The sequence below is a fragment of the Podarcis pityusensis genome (assembly GCF_964106645.2).
Source record: "Podarcis pityusensis genome assembly, chromosome: 1".
NCBI classification, from domain to species: Eukaryota; Metazoa; Chordata; class Lepidosauria; order Squamata; family Lacertidae; genus Podarcis; species Podarcis pityusensis.
The window spans coordinates 106,572,817-106,599,314 of record NC_138028.1 but is presented as its reverse complement, the minus strand read 5'-3'; the positions used below and the strand labels follow the sequence as shown (position 1 = coordinate 106,599,314).

General features: G+C 41.5%; 1 protein-coding gene across 3 annotated transcripts in view; it reads right to left on the bottom strand.

Moving 5' to 3' along the window:
* The window catches only part of GPD2 (glycerol-3-phosphate dehydrogenase 2), an 84,255-nt gene that overhangs the window by 47,005 nt on the left and 10,752 nt on the right, over positions 1-26,498 (bottom strand). For all 3 annotated transcript variants that reach the window (XM_081007031.1, XM_081007032.1, XM_081007033.1), the window contains exons 2-6: positions 25,311-25,421; positions 18,295-18,466; positions 12,148-12,272; positions 8,951-9,048; positions 7,871-8,034 (exon numbers count right to left, since the gene is read on the bottom strand). In XM_081007031.1, coding sequence (XP_080863157.1) covers positions 7,871-8,034; positions 8,951-9,048; positions 12,148-12,272; positions 18,295-18,466; positions 25,311-25,412 — 661 coding nt within the window. In that variant the 5' untranslated portion in view covers positions 25,413-25,421. The remainder of the gene's footprint in view (positions 1-7,870; positions 8,035-8,950; positions 9,049-12,147; positions 12,273-18,294; positions 18,467-25,310; positions 25,422-26,498) is intronic.

Here is a 26,498-nt window from a genome sequence, read left to right as displayed (position 1 = left end):
CTATGGAATGTAGAGCCGGCCTTTTGTTAGGAATAAAAACAAGGAGTCCAGTAGGTATGTTTATTTGTGTGGCTGCCCTCTGTGACTTTGGGGGGCAAGGAGAAGATGAGAGAGAGAAAAGCAGTTCAAACACGGAAGAGAGACTACACGGTGTTTATGAGGGCATTCTTGATTGAGGGGCATCAAGTTCATTTTATTAAATTAAATTAAATTAAATTGATCTTCATTCTTCTTCTGAGGGATGAAATGCCACAAAAAGGTACTGGAAACAACAACTGCAAAGAACGGGGATCTCCTAACACTCTGCACCAAGCAGAATATCAGCCGTAATTCATCAGAATACTTGAAATTTTAGACTTCCTTCTTCCACATACTATTTACATTAAACCACAGTAGTAAGAGCCCTTCAATTAAAAATAAAGATGCCACAATCCAACGGTAAATGCTTCATTTCCCATATATTCCGCCACAAACAGGAAATCATCTCTCCACATCTACAGCCATCCTCGCTGCAGGTAAGTGCAGGTTTCCCTCTAAAGAGTTCCAGTTTATAGGAATTATTCAAAATAATTCCAAGTCTCAGCACTGCCTTTAACTACCCATAACAGTTCCCTCGGTTTGCTGCTTCTTGCTACCCGTGGATTTGCACCGCCAAAGAGGTTGTTATATTTCCATTGTGAGGAGCGTGCTTCAAGGAACCTTTTCAATGGCAGCTTGTCACACTGTTTTCGTTTCCAAATGAGAAAAACGCTGGAAATTAAGCGTATGAAGTTTTAGAACTGCGCAAGTCCTCTACTGAGCTGTGCGCCCCCAATTATATACCTTGATAGCCTCGAAATTATAAATTAGTCAAAAGTAAAATTATAAACCTGTAACTTTTCATAATTCAGCGCACGCTGGAAAGACAACCATAGGAGGCTAGAAGGGGGAAAGTACTTATTCCACTGCTGACAGCTTAATGAATGTTCTTCAGGTTTTTTCCATTGATTTTTTGGTGCTTTTGTCCCCCTACATTAAAAAAAAATCAAAAAAATCTTGTAGGGTTTACAATGAGTGAGAGTCTCACTTTTCAAAAGTGACATGACCATTCACACCCCCCCCGACAATAATTAAGAAACTTTCTCCTATTCTAAACAGATACATGCAAATGTTTCATATTTGTTAGTATATCTTAAACCCCTTAAGTCTCAAATACATGCTTCTTCTAATTCTTATTTCTTTAAGAATGTGCGGGGCAGAGCTTACTAAAGGAGTTTGAACTGTTTTTATTTATTTTATATTAAATTGTAAATCATTTTGGGATGCCTCATGGGAAGTGATTCATGGATTAATAATAATAAGTTGCATTGGCTGAAATAAAATGGTGTCTGTGTGTGATCAGAATAGGCATCCTCTCATGCAACAGTGTTTTCTCTTCCTCTCCCCCCCCCAAAGAAGAAGTCTGTTCTGCTGGCACACAAACACCACTGAATTTACCCAAAGGAACTTATTTCTTAAAAGGCACATATAACAGTTTGTATGTGTGCCTATTCAGAAGTAAGCCCCATTGGTTTCTTTAGTACTTACTCTCTGGTAAGTGTGTACAGGATTGCAGCCTTAGTATAGCAAATTAGAACTGTTTACAAAATGTTCCCAAGATTTTAAAAGATGTTATATACATATTGTCTAAAATTAATGTCTTCAAACATGCCTATGCTTCAACTAGAATCTTTAAAGGAAGTCTTTTAATAGAAGCATAATCAAGTATCTAAGCAAGACCCTTGCCATTTAAATCAGCAAATGCTTTGTGTGAACGCTTAGTTTTTATTTTTTAAGAGGTAATTTTTATTTCTAATAACCAAGTTGTACATTGTTTCCCTAGCATCCCACGTTACAGCTTCAATACATTGAAATCAAATTCTCTCTGCTTCAAAAAAGAAACCGCTTAGAAATTCCTCTAGAAATCTCAGTGTTGGTTTTTCCATAGTGCCTCTTTACTAATTTTCCTTGAGCTACATAAATGAAACTGACAGATCACTGCTCAGATAGCAGCCACATTCCTCCCCCAAAATGTTGCCTTTTTGCTATTCAGCAGTATCTGAATACCAACAAATGCTAAATGAAGTCTGACATGTACCCCTAAGAAACAAACTTGTAAGTTGCAGCTTCAAAGGAAACCTTGAATAAATAGGACACATTGTGTACACCCAGGCTAACATCCAACATATGCTTAGGTTTCCTGATGCTTCTACAGACCAAGAATAGCCCCTGGTAAAGTCTGCGATTTGCTGCTGCTGGTACATCCAACATTTATAATGTAGCTTTTTTTTTTTGTTATTGTTGCCTGTATAAACAAATTTAAAATGCAATTAAAGAAGGCTAGAGCAACAACAGCCTACAAAGCGAGAATATATGGTAGAAAATGAAATACTTGGCAGGTCACTGGTTTGATAAATAATTAGGGAATTAAGAGGGGGAGAGGAAGGAATGGAGAGCTGGTACCCAATTTTGCATTTAAGTTCGTTTTTTAAAGGCAGGCATAAAAGTGTTTGAGCAAATGATCTGGCCGGGGGCGAGGGGGGAGAGAATAAACCCTTTAGTGGCCTGAATCTACCCAATGTAAAAGAAGGGGGCAATAGCTGCTGTGAGGCACTTCTCTTCGCAGCCAGTAGATGCTACTAACAACACAAATTATAACTTATGTCTTATAACGTCTAAGAAGCTGGAACAGATGGAAGAGAATACAGAGGAGGCACAAAGGTGACCCATCACCATATAAAGACTGGAAGGGTCCACGCTCAGGTAATCAGAAACTGAAGGCCTCTGGGCCAAATCTATCCCCCTGCAGATTCCCTAGTTGGCCATCAAGGGCCAAGAGAGACTGTGGAGTGTGATCTGCAGCAACAGTATCAGAAACCAGCTTGGATAGCTCACTTGGATACAGCATGACGCTGATAGTGCCAAGGTTGCAAGTTCGAACCCCGTATGGGACCGCAGCATTGGACTAGAACAGCCTTTCTCAACCTGCGGGTCCCCAGATATTGTTGGACTACAACTCCCATCACCCCTAGCTAGCAAGGCCAGAGCTCAGGGATGATGGGAGTTGTAGTCCAACAATATCTGGAGACCCACAGGTTGAGAACCGCTGGACTAGATGATCCTTAGGGTTCCTTCCATCTGTACAATTCTATGACACCAGGTAATATAAGGCTGTGGGAAGCAGTCAGGGCCTTGGCCCTCTCCTAACTTCACTCTCAAAGCAACCCTCCAAGGAAGCTGGTTACCAAACACTTTTTTTACAAAGGCACGAGCTGCTACTTCATTGGCACTTTCTAAAATTCCACATTTTATTTGAGCGAGTGCCTAGTTCTCAGTACCAAATCATGATAACGTGGCTGGGGCATGCTAAACACAGCTATCAGGTTTGGAGAAGGCTAGCACAATGGCCTTCCGCTGTCCCAGCATAACCAATGGGCAAACAGAGTTTGCATGACCTTTATTTTTTATTTAAAATAATCTTCTTTTATCTTCGGCAAAACCTTCCAGGATAGCTAAAATCCAAAGTGGTGTGTGTTTTAAGTAAAAAGTGGTTTCTTTTATTTCTTGTTTCCGCCTGGGCATAGAGCCAATAAGTTTGCTGAATCACTTAGCACGCCACACTCAACCCACGGCTGTGGCAATTTGCACGCATCACAAACAATTTGTGTGTCCCGCTTCCTATGCTCACAAGCCAGGCTGTGGGGGGAAGGGATGGCTGGCCACCCACAGAGCAATCCTGCAATTTTGGTCTTAGCATTTTCAGCCCAGGAGAAGGGACCTGAAGAAATTTCTTCCATTTGTTTGATTGACTCCTCACCCAAAGTTCGATGCCTGTGGGTGGGTGAGGCCAGAGGTGAAAGTTCATGAAGAAACCAATTTCTACAGCAGAAACATTGCAGCCATGCAAAAAAAAAAGGAGGGTCACAGACCCAAACTGGTGAGGTGTAGCCCGGGGACAGTACCAGAGGCCAGATAGAGAGTCCCCACCCCTCTTCTGAATGTTAATACAGTGGTACCCCAGGTTAAGTACTTAATTCGTTCCAGAGGTCTGTACTTAACCTGAAACTGTTCTTAACCTGAAGCACCACTTTAGCTAATGGGGCCTCCTGCTGCTGCCGTGCCGCCGGAGCACGATTTCTGTTCTCATCCTGAAGCAAAGTTCTTAACCTGAAGCACTATTTCTGGGTTAGCAGAGTATGTAACCTGAAGCATATGTAACCTGAAGCGTATGTAACCTGAGGTACCACTGTAGTAAACTTTGGGAAATACACTCATGGTCCAGGTTTACAGAAGGCAACTGAAAGCAGAAGGTAGATCAGAAGAGAGGGATGCAGTAAACAGGGAGCTGAGACAAACAGAAAGAGGAAACAGGAATAGACCAAGGGTGGTAGAGCGAGGGTCAAAAAAAAAGAGCATCAAAGCAGGAAGGCATAGATTCCTACCAGTTGCTGCTACCCCACTGATAAGCAGCTAATTCTTGGTTCACACTAACCAAGATTCAGGAAGTTATTCCCTCCTGAGGCAACAGTCCAGGCCTAGATGATCAACAAATTCCAGAGCCAAGCTCCCACACTGTGCAGGAGAGTAACAACTATCAATATCTGGACATTCTTTTTTGCTGGTCAGGGTGAGTGTGGGAGTGGCTAGATTCATATGAACAGCAGCCATGTGCTGCACATGTAGCTTATAGGAACGTGGGCATCGACAGCATTCAACCAGTTCAGCAGACAAGGCAGAAATTCAGAAAATCCAAGCATGGTTTACAAAGGCCAGAACATGCATGGACCAAGCACACTCCTTCCTTTCTCTCCTCTGCTCCCCTGCCTTCAGCACTTTGATCCTGGCTCCTCCTAAATCTGGAACTGTGGTTCAATGTTGGCTTACTAAGATATGAGGCAGTGCATGCTTTCTCTAAAAAAGGATCACATTTGGCAAGCCAGCCAGTTGCAAAACCTGGTCTTTTAGGGGAAGGAGCAACAGCTTGCTTGCCCTCATCTATCCCAAAACTGCCACCAGACATCTGTCCAGGGTTTCCACAGCCTCTATGTATCTAGCAGCTGGAACAAGAGGAAAAACTGAGTGTCGCCTGCATACTGACAACATTTCCGTTCAAATCTCTAAATGACTTATTCTAGCAATTTTATGTAGATATTAAAGAGTATGGTGGATGATTTGGACTTTTGAGGTGCCACAAAGGCTAGTAGTGGCCATGAAAATGGAACAGAAGTCTTTCAGCACTGTTTGGTCTATTTATCCCATCAGAGAGGACCACAGCCACCTCCTAATGATATTGATAAGATGCTGAGTGGTCCAGGAGATGCCCAGTGCAAGTCATCCATCCAGGAAACAAAATCAGGCCAAAAGTCAGACTGAAGTATTATAAAACCAAACAAAGAGCAGAATTTTCTAGGCCTACTATTTAAGGTTCTTTTAACCAAAGATGCCAAGGGACTCTTTGTGGACAAAGCATCTCTCATTACCATTGAGCTAATGCCCCCTGCCCAATATTAGAGGTTATCTTGCTCTTAACGAGCAATCAAATCCTAAAAAAAAAAATTAACTTCCCAGTTTCTATAGTTAAGTAATATCAGACAATTGCTATGAAAACACACAGAGATGCAATACTAGATCTCTGCTCTGCTTGTAAATCACTTCAACTCACCAACCAAACTGAGCTTCAAACCATTTGATGAAAAATCTAGCCTCAAAATGGATTTTGCTTCCTCGTTATTGACATGACAACAATCTTACTAGATCTCTGACTGCCCAAACAAAAAGCACACAGCAGCCAATGCTGTTCTTGTGGCTTAAGAGACTCATACTTTTATAAGCATTTCAGACTCCTTGTTTATAAAATGAGATTTGGCACAGGCTATTTTAGTTAAGAGAAAATTAGTGTTCAAGTTTCGAATTCATGCTGTGAGACCCCACCATTTCCTTAACTCTTTCATAGGGAAAGAGAAAAATTGAAGTGCCCAAAAGGAAAGGAGACTGCTCTTAATTCAAGTTCTTTCTGGTAAGAAAGAGATAAGCAAGGGAAAGGTTGGTACTCTTAAACAGAACAAACCAAGAACCATCACTGCTTATTTCAGATTACTGATGCTGCAATGCTTCTCACTGAAAATTGATAGTATCTGTTACAGAACTACTCTACAGTTTAGGATGCAGACTTGGGATAACTCAAGTCAGATGGAGAAGCACAGATTGACCCAATTTGCATTTCCGCTCAGTCCACAATGAAACCATTGTATGACTGTTTCACTACGCAGCCAAATCACAGCTCATCCCACATTTAATGTGCCATTGCAAAGCTTCCCAAAAGGGGGCTGGCAAGACAGCACCAGATTTGTGGAGAGTGGGATCTGGCTGCATAGTGAAGCATCAGGCAGCCTTCGTGCTTCAATGTGTGCGCATCTTATTCATGAACATTCGGAGAGACATCCTGCTAGTGCAAAGATGGCTTGCTGGCTACATGAGGGGCTTTTTAAAAGAAAGAAAATGCAAGGTTATACACTCTTGCCCCTAACAGTGTGGCGGGGGGTGGGGAAGTTCCCATAAAACACCCAGTGAGGAAAAACTGATAGCAAAAAGCATTTTGTGGGTCTTACAAAGACAAGAAATTCACAGTCGAGGATGGCCTTTAGTACATAGGAATGGCAGAGAGCTATAAGAAAGTAGTTATGTGGGCACCCTGCTGTGGAAATAGTTGCATTCCAACATCACAAACTGAATTTCTTGGCTTTTAGTAATCTCTGAACACATTTGGTAGAGGCTGCTTCCCCCCATCGCTTTATTAAAATGTATGCAGGTTCAACTCCAATTCAATGTGCATGTAACATTTCATTTTGTGCCCAAAAATGCAGATGGGATGCTCTTGAAGAGTCATCCAAGTTTAGTGAAAGAAGCTACTGAAGAGTTCTTTGCTCAAGAAACTCACTGGCGGCTGGCTAACCGCACCTCCTTGATCCTGACTGTTGGGCTGACACGTCTACCATAACTGACACACATTTACTACTGGTGCCCTCACACGTGGCGTCGCTCAGGAATTCTGACAAACCTACAAATTGGTGCAGGGGTTAAAATCACTGCAGTTTTTGAAAGGTTCGGTCTGCCATATTGACTCAAAATGGTGTCCAAATGTTTCCAAACAAATGGAAACCTGTCCCTTCACCTCAGGCACCATCAATGCAATCACAATATTGTAAAGAAGTGTCCAAATGCATAGCGAACAAACATCTTTCCAAAACCTAAAGCAGATGCGGAGGCTTTGTGGATGGAAACACAAAGAAGCCCACTTACAGGGGAGCAGACTTGGAGAGCCACAAAACTCAAAAAGCACAAGTTTACTCTACAGACGGCAGATATGCGACATATACTGTCCTCTTTTCATTAGAATCACAGGGCTGGTTCATATATGCATGCACTTAAATGCAGTTAAATGCATTTGAGTTGACGCTGGAAGATATGGAAAGTTCTGACAGGAAATATTAGATCTGTGGTGGCCCCATCACCCACAGATGTCAGTTATAAACATATAAAGTATATCTGTCTATGAGTTAAGAACATGTACATATGAACATGCCCTGGAATCACAGAAATGAAATACATTAGAAGAGCCATTTGGTCCAATCCCTTGGCACACTTCCTAGTGGATGATGAAGGGCCATCAACCACCCATGACTCAACCTAGAAGAAGGCATGCTGCTGAAGAGTAGCTGCACAGGAACTAGCTCCACACAAGTGAATCAAGCAAGCAAACTGATTGATGAAGAAGCAACGGTCTCTGTTTCAGACTAATGTTTTAGTTTTTTTAAAAATAAATAAAAGCTGTTAGGTAGTTAAGAGAACATACCATCATAGTAGACAATGGCACCTACGAGTTTGTCCTTCCGCAACATAGGAAAGAGTTCCAGGGCTTTTGATTTGCTAAGTACGTAGCTGCTTTTCAGACACTGGCTTCCTGCTACAAGGTCATAGAGTTTAATTCCCACCCAGTAGTACGGCAGCTGCCACCACCTATGAGAAGAGACAGAGGGAGGGAGATAAATCAAGGAGACCATTTCACATGCCTGGTTTCTACTGCATAGTCTTTCAGAAGTGATACTGCAAACCACAACTATATTTCTGAAGAGTCAAAAGAACCAGAGTGGGTTTGATGTGTGTGGGAGAAGTCCCATTCTCGTCTCTCCACTTCCATGAAGCGAAGTGTGTAACTTCTACAGGTCAATTCTGAAGCCTAACGTATCTTAAGAGGGTTGGTACAAGGACAAAACACTGCGTGAGGACACTGCAAGACATTTTATTTCTTGGGCTGCTGCTCTGTTTGGTTTTGTGATTGTTTTATTGCATTTTATGGTCCTTATTCTGAACCACCTTGAACTTCTGTAAGGTGGATGGTTTTTTTAAAAAAATCAAGACTGTGAATTACAAACCAGAATATATCCACTCCAACTCTCACATGAATCACACACTTATTAGGTGGCCTTAGGCAACTCACTATTCTTTCAGCCTCACACCATGGCCCCAAACTTGGTCCCCTTGCAAGAGCCAAAGTAAGACATGAAGAAGAACACCAGCTGCCCAATTCAGGAACAGTGTTTTAGCATCCCCTCTCATGTCCCTCTCAGACTTAATGGCCCTTCCACCTTCCTCTGACTGAGAGGATGTCCCCAGTGACATCTCCAGCCCCTCTGTCCTGCAAAATTGGACAAAAGTCCTTTTAAAAAGCTTCCCTCTGGAATTTGTATTCTCAAAAGGCAAGACATCCGCAACTGCAATGGTGAAATTTTTACCTCCACAATCAAGGATGCAAGCCTGTCACAAACTGAAGAACATAATTAAGGGAGAAACATGTTATAATTCATTCCCAGTGACCCAGATTGAACAACCACCCTAAATGAAGCAAATTCAGAACAAACATCAAGTGACTTACTTGTAAACAGGAAGCATTATAGGCAGAGGAGAAGATAAATGAGGTGCGATCTCAAGCAGGTTGGCACGTTCATGCAGGGCTTCTTTCACCATTCTGTACTAAAAAAATAACAACACAGAATACATTCTTGATTATGTTGCCAGAGAGCATTCTTCCACAGCAATTCTGTCTACCCTCTCACAAGCACCTTAGCTCAAAAGACTACATTTTCTCTAGGAACGTAAACTAGTAAGGATCTAGCAAACTGGAAAAAAGGCTCCAGGATGGGCTACAACAATATAATCAAACATTTAAGCTAATTCCCCCTGTTGTTTGTGTCCCGAAAGGGGTTACTCCCTTAACACAATGTAGTAGTTTGCAGATGTATTCAGAGAGATATTACCGAAGCAGGCGAGCAAATTAGCAGCAATGATTCAGCAAGAATTACCTTCGAAAGAAGAATGGCAGACGAAACTGATCGATTATGCAGAGATAGCGAAATTGACAGCAAAGATCAGAAACCATGAAGATCAAGTATTTGAAAAAGATTGGAATAAATTTTTATATTATCTAAAAGACCACTGTAAACACTTAAAATTACTGGCAGGAATGTGAAGAGCTTATAATGTGAAATGTTTATTATATGCTTTTTCTTTTATTTTTGAATAATCAGGAGTTGGTAATACAAAAATATGCAGTCAATTCTTATTAAAGTAGAAACCCATGAAGGGAGGGAGGGAGGGAGGTCTGATGATCTAAGTTAAATAGTAAAAATGTGACATGGAATATTGGTGTAAAAATTGTGGGGGAAAATTAAAAAATAAAAATAAAACAGCAATGATTCAGCAAACCAATGTTATACTGTAGGGAGAGCCCTTCTTTGCATTCTGAACTTGCAATCTGTCAAAATCTAGAATACCTGAGACAAAATTACGAAAATCTTTCTCTGGGGTGTAAAGAGCAAGATATGTCACCCAAGTGTTCCCAGCTACCCCAACAAGGAAACCCATCAACGATTATCATACGCTGTGTGGTGATATAAGGTAAAGGTAAAGGGACCCCTGACCAAGGGAGCCGGCGTACAGCTTCTGGGTCATGTGGCCAGCATGACTAAGCCACTTCTGGCGAACCAGAGCAGCACACGGAAACGCCGTTTTACCTTCCCGCTGGAGCGGTACCTATTTATCTAACTTGCACTTCGTGCTTTTGAACTGCTGGGTTGGCAGGAGCAGGGACCGAGCAACGGGAGCTCACCCCATCGCGGGGATTCGAACCACTGACCTTCTGACGGCAAGCCCTAGGCTCTGTGGTTTAACCTACAGTGCAACCCGCGTTCTTGTGTGATAATATAGAAGACCTAAAAACATTATTGGCACTGAAAACGAGATGCCAGAAGGAAGTGTCTTTTAGTTTCCTGTGCTCAAAAGCATATAGCTCAAACAAATCAATGACGAGGGGCTTAAAATTAAAATCTGTCAATCCCCATTTTGACAGGGAAGCATAGTATACGCTTGTCCCAAGCTTGAGGCCTGTCTGTACCCATGCTACACCACTGACCTTAACCCTAGCATATGTATCAAAAGATAGCAGCCACCTGATTCTTCAGGAAAGGAGCAATCTGACCTCTCCTTACAGATGCTCAGGTTCTATAAATAAAGTTGGCAAACAGCAACAACTTCACAGATATGGAGCATGTGCAGTCAGATGGTAGGTGCATGTCAATTAGGGTGGGTAGGCAGTCTGAGAATACCTCCTGACAGATGCCCTCAAGGGGCAAACTGGCAGCCAAATAGACATGTGGATTCATTTCTGCACAGGAAAAACTGATCAAACATTTTTTACTACCCACTGATGACAATTTGGTAGGGACGATCAGCGCCAAAAAAGTAGTTTCAGACTGCTGGCTGGTGATCCCGGACTTGAATGTTAGGGGCGCACCGATGAGCAGCACAAAATGTGATGTCTTGTGGCTTCCTGTTTTTGGACACGACACCCACCGAGGAACTGAGGGTTCTCAGCTAACTCCTCTGTCGCCGTCTGCTTTAGCTACACAACACCTATTCTGTTGTGAAGATACCCCTTTAGACACACACCCCAATGGCAAGCATGAATCGTGGAATTATAACACATATTGATCCCTCAGTGATCGCTGTCAGCCATACAGATGGGTATAGGAAGCATGCAGGATAGAGCCCATTGCACAGATAGGCCAAAGGGGATTAGATGTGCCGCACATCAACTGATTCCCCTGAAACAAATCAATGCACTGTGTCTATAGTTCCAATCGTGAAGGCCTTAGAACCTTTTCTCTGCCCCTTTACAATCCTACCAAAGTAATCAAGATGCAATTATTTAAAATCGGCAAAGTAAGCACCGTGCTTTGATCTGCATAGTCTGTGAGAACCTAAATGTACATACTTCCTAAGATTGTAGCACTTCAAAATGCAGAAGATGAATTATTTCTTAGATTACACAAACCTGTCAAAACATTTCTTGCATGCAGAAAGCTACTCTGATGAGAAGAAGGATTCTAAATGTACCATCAGTTCCAGGAATACTAGACACTCATTTCAAATGCACTGTGAACTATGGGCTGGGCCGAGGGACCTGAATTTTACTGTAGATAATTCTAAAAGTTTGTTGCTGGAGTTTAATATGATGATGATGATGATGATGATGATGATGATGATGATTTTCTCACCTCCACCCCGCCCCCATGTATTTCTTCCCCAGCTCCTCAATTCCAGCTGTGTTCTCTGCTTGTAAAGACAGGTTTACTACAGTTACAAAAGCCCCCCCCAAAATATGTTTCATTCATATTGAGATTTTACACCAATATATTGTTTTTCATTGTAGAAATCTCAGTGTGTAAATGTCTCCGTTTGTCTTCAGATTCTGACTGGAGGTTACTGCAAACTCTACAAAGACCACCAAAAATGCATTTTTTAAAATGTAAACTTTGGTTTCCCCGTGTTTTAAGGGAAATAGTCCCATTTAGATTTGTCATAAATTAGCTATTAAGTGCTGCCATTTTTTCTCTGAATCCACCCTGCATACAGAATGCTTTGCCTAATGTCTGTGGCAAGCGACAGAAGAATGTATTCAAAACCTGAGGTATATTAAAAACCATAAATGTGAGAACAAATTTAATTAGAAGAGGAGGAGAGAAATCAGCTAGACAGGTCTTTGCTTTACAGCTACCACCATAAAACAATTACCTGGTCAAAATCCAACTTCATGATGGCCGTCTGAAGATATCTCACTCCGCCATGGATCAATTTAGTGCTTCTGCTGCTGGTCCCCGATGAGAAATCATCTCTTTCTACAAGGGCTGTTGTTAGGCCTACGTAACCAGAAAACCAAATTAACTTCTTAAATTACACAATTTGTATGTAATTCATTAAAGACCCTTCTCTAGGGTAGAGACAACCGCAAGAAAAATTACACTGAACATGGATGAATTTGTATTCAACGCACACAGCGCCAGCTCTTTGGCCATGAAGAGTAGCTGCTTCTTCAGGGAAATCTTTGGGAAAAGAAGTGATACAGGAAAATAAGTACTGTATTAGTACTTAGGAAGGTAAGTACTATATTAGTTAGGAAAAAAAATGTGTGAAGAGCACCAAGGATTCTGTAAACAAACCAAAACCTAATTTCTTCTCTTTCATTTCCCTAATACACAAGAATACTGAAACACCTTAGCACAATGCTAAGGCTACAATCCTATAGGCCAGAGGGTTTCAACCTTTTTGAGTCCACGGCTCCCTGTGGGGAAACGCACTCCTAGCCTCAGAACCCAATTATATCACCCCTTGCCTTCAGAGCCAGCAGCCCCTCACCACTTTTCGGACACCCTCCCTTGTAGAGTGTTCCCTCAGCCTCCTCTCCTCTTCTCTCCCCTGGCCAGCCCCAGAGGCACCATTCACCTGGGGAGCTTGAAGCCAGGGCTGCTGCAACGAAGAGCCACGCAAGTCTTTGGAAGGCATTGATGCGACAGGGCATCAGAGGAGGGAGGGAAGGAAAGAGGGACAAAGACCGGTGTTGCCTGTGGCACCCCTGACCATCATTCAAAATGCCCCAGGGTGCCATGGCACACTGGTTGAAAACCACTGCTGTAGTCATTTCCCTAGAAGTAAGTCCCACTGAACTCAGTAGGGCTTCCTTCTGAGCAGGTGCTTACAGGACTGCACTCTAAATAAGATTAAAGTTGGACTGTGCACAGCACTCCAGCCAGGACCCCAGTTTATCATTATATTCACATACTTAAAATTGCAAACTACGAGGGCAGCAAAATTTTATTAGCTTAAATAACTAATCAGCTTTAGTTGAGGGCAAATTTTAAGATATCAAAATTAAGGACACAGTTATTTGTTTGTTTTTAGACTGCTTGAATTATTTGCTTTAGTGCAAGAAGGAATGGAAATGACAGATTTTAATGGTGGCCTTTCCTTTTAGCAATGAGTGATTATTAAATTAATACAATGAAGTTAACAAACATCTATTTTACTCTTCCTTCAATATATCAAAAAGGCACCTGTTTTAAAGTTTCAGTAACATGAAATATGTTATTTACATCTTTATAATTTAAAAGCCAATGGATTAATCAATAAAAATCCTGCTATCACTCGACAGTTATTATCACAGAGATTAGTTATCCTGCAATACACCTCATCTACCTTTTTGTATAAACAATAAAAGTAGCAAAAGTGAACGAAAAGAAAAAGATGAAGGCAAAACCAGGGTTCCTCTCTTTTCTTTCTGCCATACACACATGGAGGAGGAATGGATTCCACTTGAAGGAGAAGAGAGTTATCATGAATATTTAAGGTCAGAGTAGGTGACTTCAGACCTACACAGTCTACTTTTCTTTTTTTCCTTTTCTAGTAGTGGAGAAATATATGCTTAATCTGCAGAACAAGGGTATTCACCTAACTTGTTCTGTCAGCGCAATGATTTCAACTTGCACAGTAGAACTTTCCTCCCTCTACATGCCCCTAAATCTATTCTGAGGGCTCCCCTAACTTTCCAGAGCAGATTTGGGTACGGTACAGGGGACACCCAGGGAGAAGGGAGCAGGAGATCTGTTGTGCAAACAGAAATTATCGAGCAGATGAAACAAGGGGTTAGTTTAACCTCCAGTGGGTTAGTAAAACTGAATTACTGTGTCGAGAAATGATGCATGTCTAAAAAGCGCGTCACCAGCATAAAAAGTTTGGAAAGCTTTGCAATAGACATACTTTATGCCATAGAATCCCAACTACACATTCCTGCCTAAGTGCCCTGCTAGTTAACGGTCCAATTATATTATTTCCATGAATCTGAGCAAACCAGCAGCTACATAGTACACTACAAATTGGCCAATGATTGAAGGCTTGCTGGGGGCTCCTTGCACTAGTGCATACACTGCATAGGGGACAATCACAAATAAGAAAACCAGTTATAAGCGGAAGTGACCATTAGAAATAGCTGAGATTTATGAACGAAACTCAAAGGCCGATTTCATGAAATTGTTGCCGATGGTTTTATTGTTTATTGTATGCCACCCTGGGGTCTTAAAGGGTTGGGATATAACTTTTGAAAAGAAAATAATCAATTTAAAAGGACATGGGACATCTTTTCCCTAAAAGCAGTCATGGGGAGACGTGAGCCAGTGTGGTGTAGTGGTTAAGAGCAGTGGACTCGTAATCTGGTGAACCGGGTTCGATTCCCCGCTCCTCCACATGCAGCTGCTGGGTGACCTTGGGCCAGTCACACTTCTTTGAAGTCTCTCAGCCCCACTCACCTCACAGAGTGTTTGTTGTGGGGGAGGAAGGGAAAGGAGATTGTTAGCCACTTTAAGACTCCTTAGGGTAGTGATAAAGCGGGATATCAAATCCAAACTCTTCTTATTCTTCTTATTTGAATCAGGACCACTGTACTGGGAGATGTGGAAATTGAAACTTTAGAAGGTGCCATTTCCCCATTTAAATTCCCCCCTCCTAAAGCTCCAATTAGCCATGGAAGTGGCGGGGGGGGGGGAGAGAGAGAGAACATACTTGTGTTTTCCCTGCTTCAGGGTTTTTGGGTACAGTAAGAAAAATGTTGCACAGGGAAAGAGTTAACATTACCCCCCGCTCAGCGCTAAATGATGTAGCTCTGATTCCTTCAGGTCCTTCAACTGATTTAAGAAAAAAAAAGGGGGGGTGTCATGCGATCCAATCATTTAGTTTGATGCTAAGAAAATTCCAAAATGTTAAGGGGTTTATTGCAACATTGAAACTGATATGTTGCCCCTTCAGCTTATAGCATGGATTAGCTAAAAGTGCAAATGTATATATTACAGACAACAGGTTACTGGATGAAATGAACTGCACCCCAAGATCCAAACAGGCAATTTGCTAACAGGTAACTTTGGTGCCAAGATCAGTTGAACTTTCAGGTATATTTTCAAAAACCAAAAAAGGTTGACTTAAATAAACACTGAGGAAGAAGTTGCATATAACTACCATTCAGACCAATTGTTAACTTCCAGGATGGGGGGAGCCGAACCATTAGTAATTGCAGTGTGAAATACATGAATTATCAGGCGATGACGATCAGCCACAGGCAGACAAACACAGACCATTACTTACCTGTTTCATAAAATGTAGTAATTCACAAAATAAATCCAATTAAGATAAGCACCTAGAGGAGTGGAAACTGCAGTCTCCAGGGGGAGGTAAATCATAGCAATATAGAAATCTTTTTTTTTTTTTTTTAGCAATCCTTTTAAAACTAAAAGAAAGTAGTAAGTTCTGCTGGTGTTGCAACTTTTTAACAGTCAGTGCTCTCTCTTCCCTGTGGCAGTTTCTCAAAAGTGCGCAAGAAAGAAAACAGGAAGGAAGAATGAATGAAAACAAGTACAACAAGATTCTTGCAGAGGTTGCTGAAGAGAGCAGCATGACTGTGCATATCCAAGGAGGAAATGCAGATGATTCAACACTGTGAGCTCTCCTTTCACCAGCATCACCTTAAGGATTTTGCAGAGCTTTATTGCAAAAGTCTAGTGTAACAACTACATTAGCCTCTCTTGGTCTCCCTAAACTTTCATGTCCTTAAAAAAAAAAAAAATCTAATTATTCCCAGCAACTTTAGAAGATCAGAGCAATTTATTTTTGTCAAATGTGACTGAAGATTAATGGATACAATCAGGAATAATTTGGCAAAAACGTATCAAAACACAGAGAAAGCAGAATTTGTTAAGTGAAGCATCAAACTTAATATGAGTGCAAATCCCGTGAATGAAGAGCAACAATACACAATTCATTAACCAAATGCCTATGATTATTTCACACTTCAGAAAACTACCAATACAATCAAAATATATAGGAAGAAAAGGATAAATACAGATTAGTTCGGTGTTGTTTTCACATCTAGTTCTACCAACGTGGCCAAAAAGAAACATCCCCAAATCTTAAAACACATTGGGAAGCTTGATTTAAAATAAAATAAAATAAAATGTTTCAAGTGGTGGTTTTTTGGGGGGGCGGGAAAAATTGCCTCCATTTAAGGTTAATCTACTATACTATCAGTAGGCTTAGATACCACACTTCCAGACTACCTGAGTACAGTGGTACCTCGGGTTAAGTACTTAATTCGTTCCGAAGGTCCATTCTTAACCTGAAACTGTTCTTAACCTGAAGCACCACTTTAGCTAATGGGGCCTCCCGCTGCTGCCGCGCCACCGGAGCACGATGTCTGTTCTCATCCTGAAGCAAAGTTCTTAACCTGAAGCACTATTTCTGGATTAGCAGAGTCTGTAACCTGAAGCGTATGTAACCTGAAGCGTATGTAACCTGAGGTACCACTGTATTGTGTTGGAATGTGTGCAGGTTGGCAGCAAAAGCCAGCACTAAGGACTTGTGGCTGAACCACCGACTTTTGTCAAAGGCAATTAATGATTCCTGTCAATAGACTAGTAGCAGGTGGCAACCAGAATTTTGTTTAATTCTCTTCTTTGGGGGGAAAAATGTTACTGGGTTGATATTTGCAACAGAACCCATCAGCCCATTAGTGCAGCCGATGATCAGGGATAACTGGTGCTGTAACACAACAACATCTGGAGAACAAGTTCCCCACATCTGCTTCATAACCGAACTAACTCCCCAATCTTATTATTTTCTGACCCTTTAACAATGGGCACTTTGCTGCATCCTCCGCTTCTATGACATGCAGTTGTGGGGGTAACCAAGAAGTCATGGGCCCATTTTAAGTCCAGTCCCTGCGGTGGTTGTGACAGATCTATTCCTTGGGCCAAAGGCAGTATTTCAAAAGGACTTGGTTTAATTGCAGACCATCCCATCCCAGGATTTACACCATGCCGGAAAGAACAGCGGTCTGCTAGTATCTGTAATGTAATTTCATTGGAAATGTATTTCACAAAGAATAAATAGAGTTGGGAAAAGAAGATGGCAGTTGGCAATTGCCAGTTGGGAGGTTATTCTGCTAGTTCTATCTTGAATGTAAAGGAGAGAAGTATGGGGATTTCATGCAGATGCTGTCTAGAGGAGTTTGCAAACACTTGTTCCTAGCCTGACAAGTAAAGTTTTATATTCAGCTATTTGTGTAAGACATATATATATATATATATATATATACACACACACACACACACACACACACACACATCTTACACAAATATATACATATACATACATACATACACACACACACACACACACACACATATATATAATTTTTATTAAATTTTCTGTTTTACACTTTAAAGCACTCATTTTTACATCCTTAAGATATCAATGACTTCCCTTCCCTTCTTTTCTTTCCGTGGTTCATTTTACAAATCATAAATCCCTGCTTATTTTACAAAAACTATACCATTCAGCATTCCATTATTATTGTATCCATCTAAACTTATTTACACTGTTGAATTTAACTTAATGCTGCCAGCCTTTTCAGCCATCCACCATTATTTCCCAGATGTTCAATAAACATTTCCCAATCTTCTCTAAACGTATGTTCTTCTTGTTCTCTTATTCTATACGTTAAAGTCTGCAAGCTGCACATGTTCTGTCAACTTAAGTTCTTTGGTTGGGACCTTTTCCATTTTCGTAAGGCATATATTTTTATCACAACTAGCTAACACGGCCTACTTGTGGCTGGGGGGGGGGGGAGAGAATCCAGGTCACGAAACTCTACCTCGACTAAACTTATTCTGCATGCAGATTATTATTTCCGCAGATTCCTGCCTCCGAGTTTCCCACACCCTCTGACAACAACACCCTGACATTTGCTGGATGGCTTTAAGTACATTCAAAACGCTTGTTCAGATCTCGGGGACAAACGGATGCCCATGCGTGGCACAGCTGACCTCGGTGTGCAGGACTCACCTCTCGTAACAGCGTCTAAAGCACAACCGCTTCCTGTAGCGCCTCCGCCTATGATAAGAATGTCAAATTCACAGGTTTCTCGCAGGGCCTCAAGCTGACTTTCTCTGGAGGGAAGGGTGCTGTGCATATGCAAGGGCCGACATTCCGAAGCTTCAACAGATGCTAGAGCACCCTGCAAAGGTAAGAAAGCAAAGCGGTCACAAAAAGACCAGGAATGGCACAATGCTGGGATTTTAAACTGAAGCTGCTGGTTCAAATCCCTTGCGTACCACAAACTCACCAGGTAGTTTCTTGCAATCTACTAACTTTGGAGCCTCAGTCCTCTGCCAACAATACAGGTATAACATCACCAGGCTTGTTGTAATGACAGTTAAATTCAAGTGTGCATTTGTTTTGTACGCTTAAACAGTGCTATATAATGCCAGGTGTTATTAATATTATTCTGAACTAACTGGGGGAATTAAGACTGTCAATCAGATTACTATAAATTTACGAAGGTTGTCCAGCATACTAACAGCGAGGCCACTCATATTTCACTTTTCAGATGCTGCTGTAATAATAATAATAATAATTTTATTATTCATACCCCACCCATCTGACTGTGTTTCCCCAGCCACTCTGGGAGGCTTCCAACAGAGTATTAAAATACAGTGGTCTGTTAAACATTAAAAGCTTCCCTAAACATGTGTAAAATACACGTGTGATACCATCAATTGGATTAGCGCATGCACGCTTTAATGGCCAGGCTTCCATAACCAGTTGTGATTTATTTTTTTTAAGTCCTCATGAAATTTTCTCTTCACATACACATTATTGCAAAGCAATTTTCTCTAATATCATTCGTTTTTGTACGATTCACAAATATATGCATTTTTATGCATATTTTACCCTAGTATACACATTACTGGGCTTGAGATCTGTATTGCAAAATTCAGAGAAGTGTGAATTTTGAAAGATGGCTGTGTTTCAGTTCTCATACTGTTTGGTGAAGCGAGAACTAGATAGGGTCATCCTTAAATGTGAACTGAATTCCTCCCCCATCCCTATTATAAAACTTATATTCCTTTGAACTTTCCAAGCTCTTGTTTTCGGAGCAGGAGAGCAAACCATAACCGTCTCTTTCACAAAAAAGCAAGTGTGCTCCTGAAGAATCTGTTGGTCATATCCTACATTTCCATCACCTCCCTTATTCTGTTTATCTTGTAGTGATGAATATGGGCCAATTTGAATTCCATTTTGCCACGCTTCCCCACAGAAGTAGAAGTAGTAGAAATATTATAAAGAATTAAGTATGAATAGATTGACATTGGGTAAAGAAGTAAATTTAAGTCTAAAATTTCGTTAAATTAAATTATGGAACTAAATTTGTGAAAGAGGGAAAGGACTTGCTAGAACATTTAATTGAACTAGAATACAAAAAAGGAGGTGTGAGGAAGTCGAGGAAATAAGCTAATGAAAGATAAGGATATGAAAATATGGGGTTCTTTTGTATGTTTGTTTGTTCCTTTGGGTTTTTTTTCTTTTTTAAAAAATGCTTTTGTTTTCTTTTTTTCTTCTTTTTGTATTGTCGATGCTTTGTATATTTCTCTTTTGTTTCTCTTTTCTTTTTTGTAATGTTTAAACTTTAATAAATATTTTATAAAAAAAAAAAATAGAAGTAAAAAGGAAGGCATAGATCCTATTAAAATGTGCTCTACAATATATTTTCATAAAGCTGACTTCATGTTTGGAAGCCACAGCATTAGTGGCTGTACGCCAAGCCAAAGACACGAGCAACTCCCAAAAAGTCACGACTGCGTTTTCAACTGTGTAGACTGAATATGATACCTTGGTACTTACTATCTGTACAGAAGACGATATTAAAAGGCAGACATGGGGGACAGGTGGCAAACCACATGCACATTTCAGCTGCTTTGAATCAATCCACTGACCAAGCTTCAACTCACATCCACGATACTCATGACATTTTTTATATTTTGCAATGTTATATTATTCACTTATGCAAACTCCTATTCTCTGCTTCTAGCCATGAAAGAGAACAGATGAAAGAAATCTGATGGGGGATGCAATATTTACCTGGAATTAAGTCTCATCAAATGCAATGTGACTCACTTCTCAGTAAGTGCATGTGTGTGTGTGTGTGTGTGTTTCATCCTTCATCCAAGGATCACAGGGTTGTTTACAATATAAAAACACAAAATACATAACATAGTAACAAACAAAAACAATACCCTGCCTCCACACACACAGTTTAAAAGGCCATAGATTGTTCAATTGGCCAAAGGCATAGTAGAAGAGGAATGTTTCTGCCTGGCACCTAAATCTATATAACCGAATCATAGAATCACAGAATTGTAGAGTTGGAAGGGACCACGAGGGTCATCAAGTCCAACCCTCTTCAATGCAGGAAACTTTTTCCCCAATGTGGGACTCAAACCCACCACCCTGAGATTAAGAGTCTCGTGTTATCTGGGCAAGGAAGATGCTCCTACATATTCTTCTGGAACTGCTGCACCTGGGAATAGTAATGGGAGCCCACCCTACTTTTACAGGTGATGGATCACAGTATCATTTTTCTTTACATGCACCACAAATGAGCCCTGAAGAATATTTCCAAGACTAGGGGCTGGTTTAGTAACTATTAAATCCTCCATGCTGAATGTCACCCTGAGATGAGGTGGTATGGAGAAAATAGTGGAATGGACATGGAAACCACAGTCAGAATCAGGATCAGGATTGTAGAATTGGAAGGGACTGTAATGATCATCTAGTCCAAACCCCTTGCAATGCAGGAATATGCAGCTGTCCCATATGGGGATAGAACCTGCAACCTTTAGCAGCATGCTCTAACCAACTGAGCTAAGCTGTGTAATGCTGAAGTCTTGCAGCAGAGATGTGCCTGAGTACAAGGGCTCAGTTGTTTTGCCCACCATAATGTTTACCCATCGACACAGTAGCTCTGGCCAGGCATTATGCCTTTTATGGTGTTGCATCCCTGGGAATGATTAGTGCATAAACCGGGCCAGGCTCTTAGCTCTTTAAAAAATAAAAAAAGTGTTCATCCAGGCTTCTTCTAGACCCAACAACTAGCATGGGTTAAATGTGGAAAATCTTCCTGTTTCCATCTTATGAAATATCAGAGCATTATATCCTAACATCATCCAGGCATATGGTATGAAACATCATTACCTTCAAAATAGGATGGTAGTCATGTAACCTAATCCCAAAATCTTGACAGGACAAACAATTTCCTGTTAACTACCTACTCACAACGGCTGCCCATGTCTACGTGCGACATCATCACAAAATCTCCTCTCTGCTAGCAGTATTTGGCTTCTCCTGTTACTTAAACCAGCCTAAAAATATATGGGAGAGAACTGCAGTAAGTGGTAAATGAGGCAGAGCAAGTCCAGATTGCTCCCTATCTTAAGAGGGGTGGTAATTGTCTCCTTCGCCGTTGTACTGATGCATTACCACTTCCTGTGCCCTGAGCCAAAAATTAAGTTATGCAACTTAACTGAATCTTTAGGATGTATGAAAATATAATAAGCTAGCCAAGCAGATTCATACCAAATCTTCTAATCGATCTGTGGAAGTTCACTCCTTCACTTCTGGAGTTCATTACTATTATTATTATTTTAAAGTGTTGATAAAAGCTTTTAAAAGCTTCATTTTCAAGTGAATACAGTGGCAACCGAACAATACCAAGCCCGAAAGAGATGGGTGACTGGCACACTTGCAGAAAGCAGCCTTGTTACAAAGGAAATGAGATGCGTCTAGGGGATGTACAGTACGATCTGTGTGCATGCTAATTGAATTATGTCTTCTCTCGGTGCTGGGGAGCGTTGAAAAGACTCATTTAGAAAAAGCCAAGAGACCTCCTGCACCGGGTAGCCAATTAGAGCGCGTCTTGGGGCAACATCCCTTCTTGCATCTTGCAGGCACAGGGGTCTTTCGCCCTGTCATCTGCGTGATTGGCAGGCATTATTAAAAAGAGGACAGTTCGGCTGCCAGACATGCCCACAGCTTAGATATGTCAACACCGTAAATGGGCTGTCCTCCTTTGCGTCAATCCCCCCAGTTATATCCCACCTGCTGTCCTTTATCGGGTGCATGTAAGCAATAGCTGTAAGGGGGACAGCACGGCACAATGGATGTGCAAGTTAGAATAATGTGGAAGCGTAAAAATCATATGCTGCTCTCATGCCAGGCCCTTTGTCTCAAGCCTTCACAGACAATGTACAGGGTGGCTTTCCAGATTCAGTTGTTATGATGGAGACATGTGGGAGAGAGGAGGAAGAGAAAGTGTACCTTCTTTCCCCCTCCCTCTCTCACACCCATCCACACTTTCCACTCCCCTTTCTGGTGTTGCCACAGCTCTCATGCTCAGGGCAGAGGCTGCTGGTTGGAGAAGAGGGCAGACCAGCTCCACTGAGGCACTACCACCTCCTCAACAACCCTTCTGCTTGAGATAGGAACCTGTGGACCAATCTCATGGTGGCCTGGTTTGTGCAAATATGAGGGATCCCAGAGAGGAGCTCACAGTGTTAGAAACTCAGATATATAAGCTAGGCGCCAATGGCTCCTTAAAGCAGGGTTACAGTCGCCAAAATTGAATGGCCAGTTGCCGTTTGGGGACAAAAGGCTCGAAAGTCATAGCTTTCAATATGACTTTGTGGTTCCTGAAATTTGTTCTGATTGTGCAGATAAAATATAATGGGTAGAATTCTACAGGATGTGCTGCTAGTGTGTGAAAACAGTAAAAATGCAAGGATCCCCAGGCATGCACCTCCAGATGGTGGAGATGTTAGGCGCCATGCTGGCCCCTGGGTGCCTGGCAAATTTCAAATGCCGGGAGCTCCCAGTTGCTCTAGTCCTTTTTTGCTGCCATGCCATGCTGCACTGAGCTAAAGTTTGTCTTACCATGTCATTCAAAATGGGACTCACAGTTTAACTCTCTCAACACCAGCCACGAGCTCTAGTCAAGAACAAGCCTAAGCTACAGCTCCTGGTTAGTGAGAACAGAAGAGAACCACAAGCCCTGGTTGAGCCAACACACTAAGCAAAATTTTTGCTTAGTTCACTGTAGTAGTAAACAAAAAATGGGGAAAAGCAAAGCTGCTACAACAGACAATTTGGGTGGAATGCTGAAACAAACCACATTTACAGCATAGTTAAGGAGGTGCCTGAGTGTGCATCTTACGCTAAGCCATAGTTAAGGTCAGTAAGCCAACAACAAACCATGGTTTGCATGGAACTGACAGAGAAACTTTCCACACACTAATATATCATGACTCCCGTATGGAGCTTCTCAGTAGCGTCTACAATAGATAAGGAGCCCTTTGGATGGGTGTAGATTGATTTCATTGATAAAGTAACCAGTGCTTTTTTTCTAGAAAAATAGGTTCCGGTACTCACCATGAAGTTGTTACAGTAAGTGTTACACTTTTTAACACTAAAAAGAGGTGCCAGTACTGCGTACCTGAGTACTTGAGTACCCCCTTGAAAAAAGCACTGAAAGTAACTATGAAGAAACAATCTCATCTCCAGCACATTTCCAAAAAGCCCTGATTATGCAAATGAACCTCTAGACATAAACACATCAGCTGCTTCAACAACAACTGAATGATAAAAACAAATATAAAGCCATCCATCTACATAGTATTTTACAAAGAGTGAGAGGGCAGGTCCCTGCCACAAGGGAGGTACACTTTATAAGCCTGGAGCTCTTTGTATTATTTCCCCTTCTCCTTGCAGAATAAGGAAAAGGATAAGGTTTTCTCTAAGCCGCTATAGAAGAAACCCACTATGAATAAATGATATTTATTTAGAGTCAGTTCTGCAAGTATAGAATGTATCATAGAAGTACAAAGCACACAGAAGCACAGGCCTCCACAGACATGTTTTTAAAGAAGAAATGGGGATAAGAATACACAAATGTGCACTTCACATTTGATGCACAGTTTATATATTTTGTACGCTGGGAAATACAAAAAAAGAGTTGAGAAAGAACTAGGCTTGAAGTACGGTGAAAATCAGGACAAATATATGTTTTACCATTTCTAATAAAGGAATCTCAGAGTTGTATTCAATGTAGGGCTACGGAGATCATTCCATCAGCATGAGCATTTCTGCTTGCTGGACTGAATGGTCTCCCCTCTCCTCCCATGGACCACTGTTCTGGGGTTCTCCTGACTCTCTGGAACAGATTTGGGGACTGTGTGGGAAGAGGAGAACAGGGAAATTCTGGTGCTCCAGTAGGAATCACTGTGCTGGCTTCCACTAATGCAACTACTTAGTTGAGCACAGCCCTCAGTGTGAGAAGAGAATGGAGGGCTGCAAGGTCAGAAAAGAGGCAGGTATTTAGTCCATTCTCGACTGAAGCTTCTCCCACTTTGCTTAACACAGCACCATCCCAGTACAATGTGAGTAGTCTCATTCATTCATTCAACTTACTAGTTGCTTGTCACCCAAAGGTTTTCAAGCGACTTACAGTGAAGGAAAACATACAATACATATTACCATTCTAATACATTAATATTTCATGTAATGTAACATTCATTGGGGGGCGGCATACCAGCTGTATAAATAGTAGCGAACAATAAATAATAAACAACTCAAAAGCAATTTTCTGACCCATTAATTAGCAAATAAACAAAACCTCAATCTCCCCCAGTGCAAAAATCACTCACATCGAACCAACACCCCACCCCCCGTTTAATCTTCCCCTCCATCCAGAAGTCTGGTGTCAGCTGTTGCAAATCAGTGGTGGGTGGGTCCAGTGTCCTCCAGGGATGGTCCAGCACCTCTCCTCTCCCTTCAGGGGGAAGCAGCAGCAAAGCAAAGCAGGAAGATGATAAGAAAAGTTCTACCTGCTTTGCAGCTGACCCAGCTACTGCTCCTTTCTTGCTGCTGGTGGGGTGTGCCATTAGAACGAGGGAGCCACATATTTCAAAGGCTCAGTTTATAAACTTCTGCACAATTTTTTTAAAATGCATAAATCAGTTTCTACTTACATGCTTGTTTCTATACTGAGAAAACTGGGAGAGGCCAAACACAGTCGCTACAGCACCGCCTCCAATGAGGATAGTCCCTTTCACGACCCTCCGAAAAGCCATTTTTTAATCCTAGGAAAAGAAAGAAAACAAGAATGTTCACAACCATACAAAGTCAGGGAAGAACACTTGTCTAAACCAGAAACAAGAAAAACTTGAGGAAGTAGCTGTCCTCAGAAGAAGAAAAAAGAATACATACAAATATGATAAAGTGAGCTATATACAACTTCTCAGCCACAGTGGTTCTCAAAGCAGTTTGCGGTAATAAAAATGGATTTTTAGGCAGATGGTAGTTATCCTCACAACAACAGATCCAGAATGCCAGTCAATGGGATCGTGTGACCCCCAGCTCTGATTCCCCAACAGGTAGCAAACAAGAGGGGGGCTGTGGAGAGTCCTCTCCCCAATCTATCAAGTGCTCTTGCTGTTTTGAAAAAATTGTCTCAGCAGTTTTCAGCCCTTACAACTTCTGAGACAATAGCTGTCGGTGGCCCTAAGAGAACATTGATCCATAAATTCCTCCCCGCCCTACCATAAGCACGTGAGTGGCAGCAAAGGGAGATAGTAGGGGAGACTTGTTAAGAAGCATGCAGCCTGCATGCATGCAAGCATGCAGTTCTCACATGCAATCCATTTCAGGAACTTTTCACCTTGAACTCAAACACATTCTGGAAACAACACATTGGGATTTAGCCCAAAGACAGCAAAGAGAAAACCCCAAACAATGCCATTGTATCAAAAGGGAATTACCGAATTTAGTAAAACAAAGAATCAAATTGGCACCGGCTTTCACGAGAAACGCACTAACAACAGGCACATTTCAAAACATTTTTAACTAATGGAAGGGTTAAAGTATACAAGCTCTAACTAGTATACATAGCAGAGATAGGAAGCCACAGAGAGAAAGAGAGAAGAAAGGACACTAGTGAAGACTAAAAAAAGGGGATACCAGAAGAAAAATGAATGCTACCTTGAGCTACTCACTGTAGAAAGAAAAGAGGGTGTTGCCAGGGGTAGAAGGAAGTTCCGATAGTGGTTTTGTGAGGTTCACAGGAAGATTTTAGGATCAGAATCAATTGAAAACAAGCGAGAGACTTGCAACACTAGATGAGACTAAGAATGTTTGTAGCAGAGCAGTAGCGGATGGCT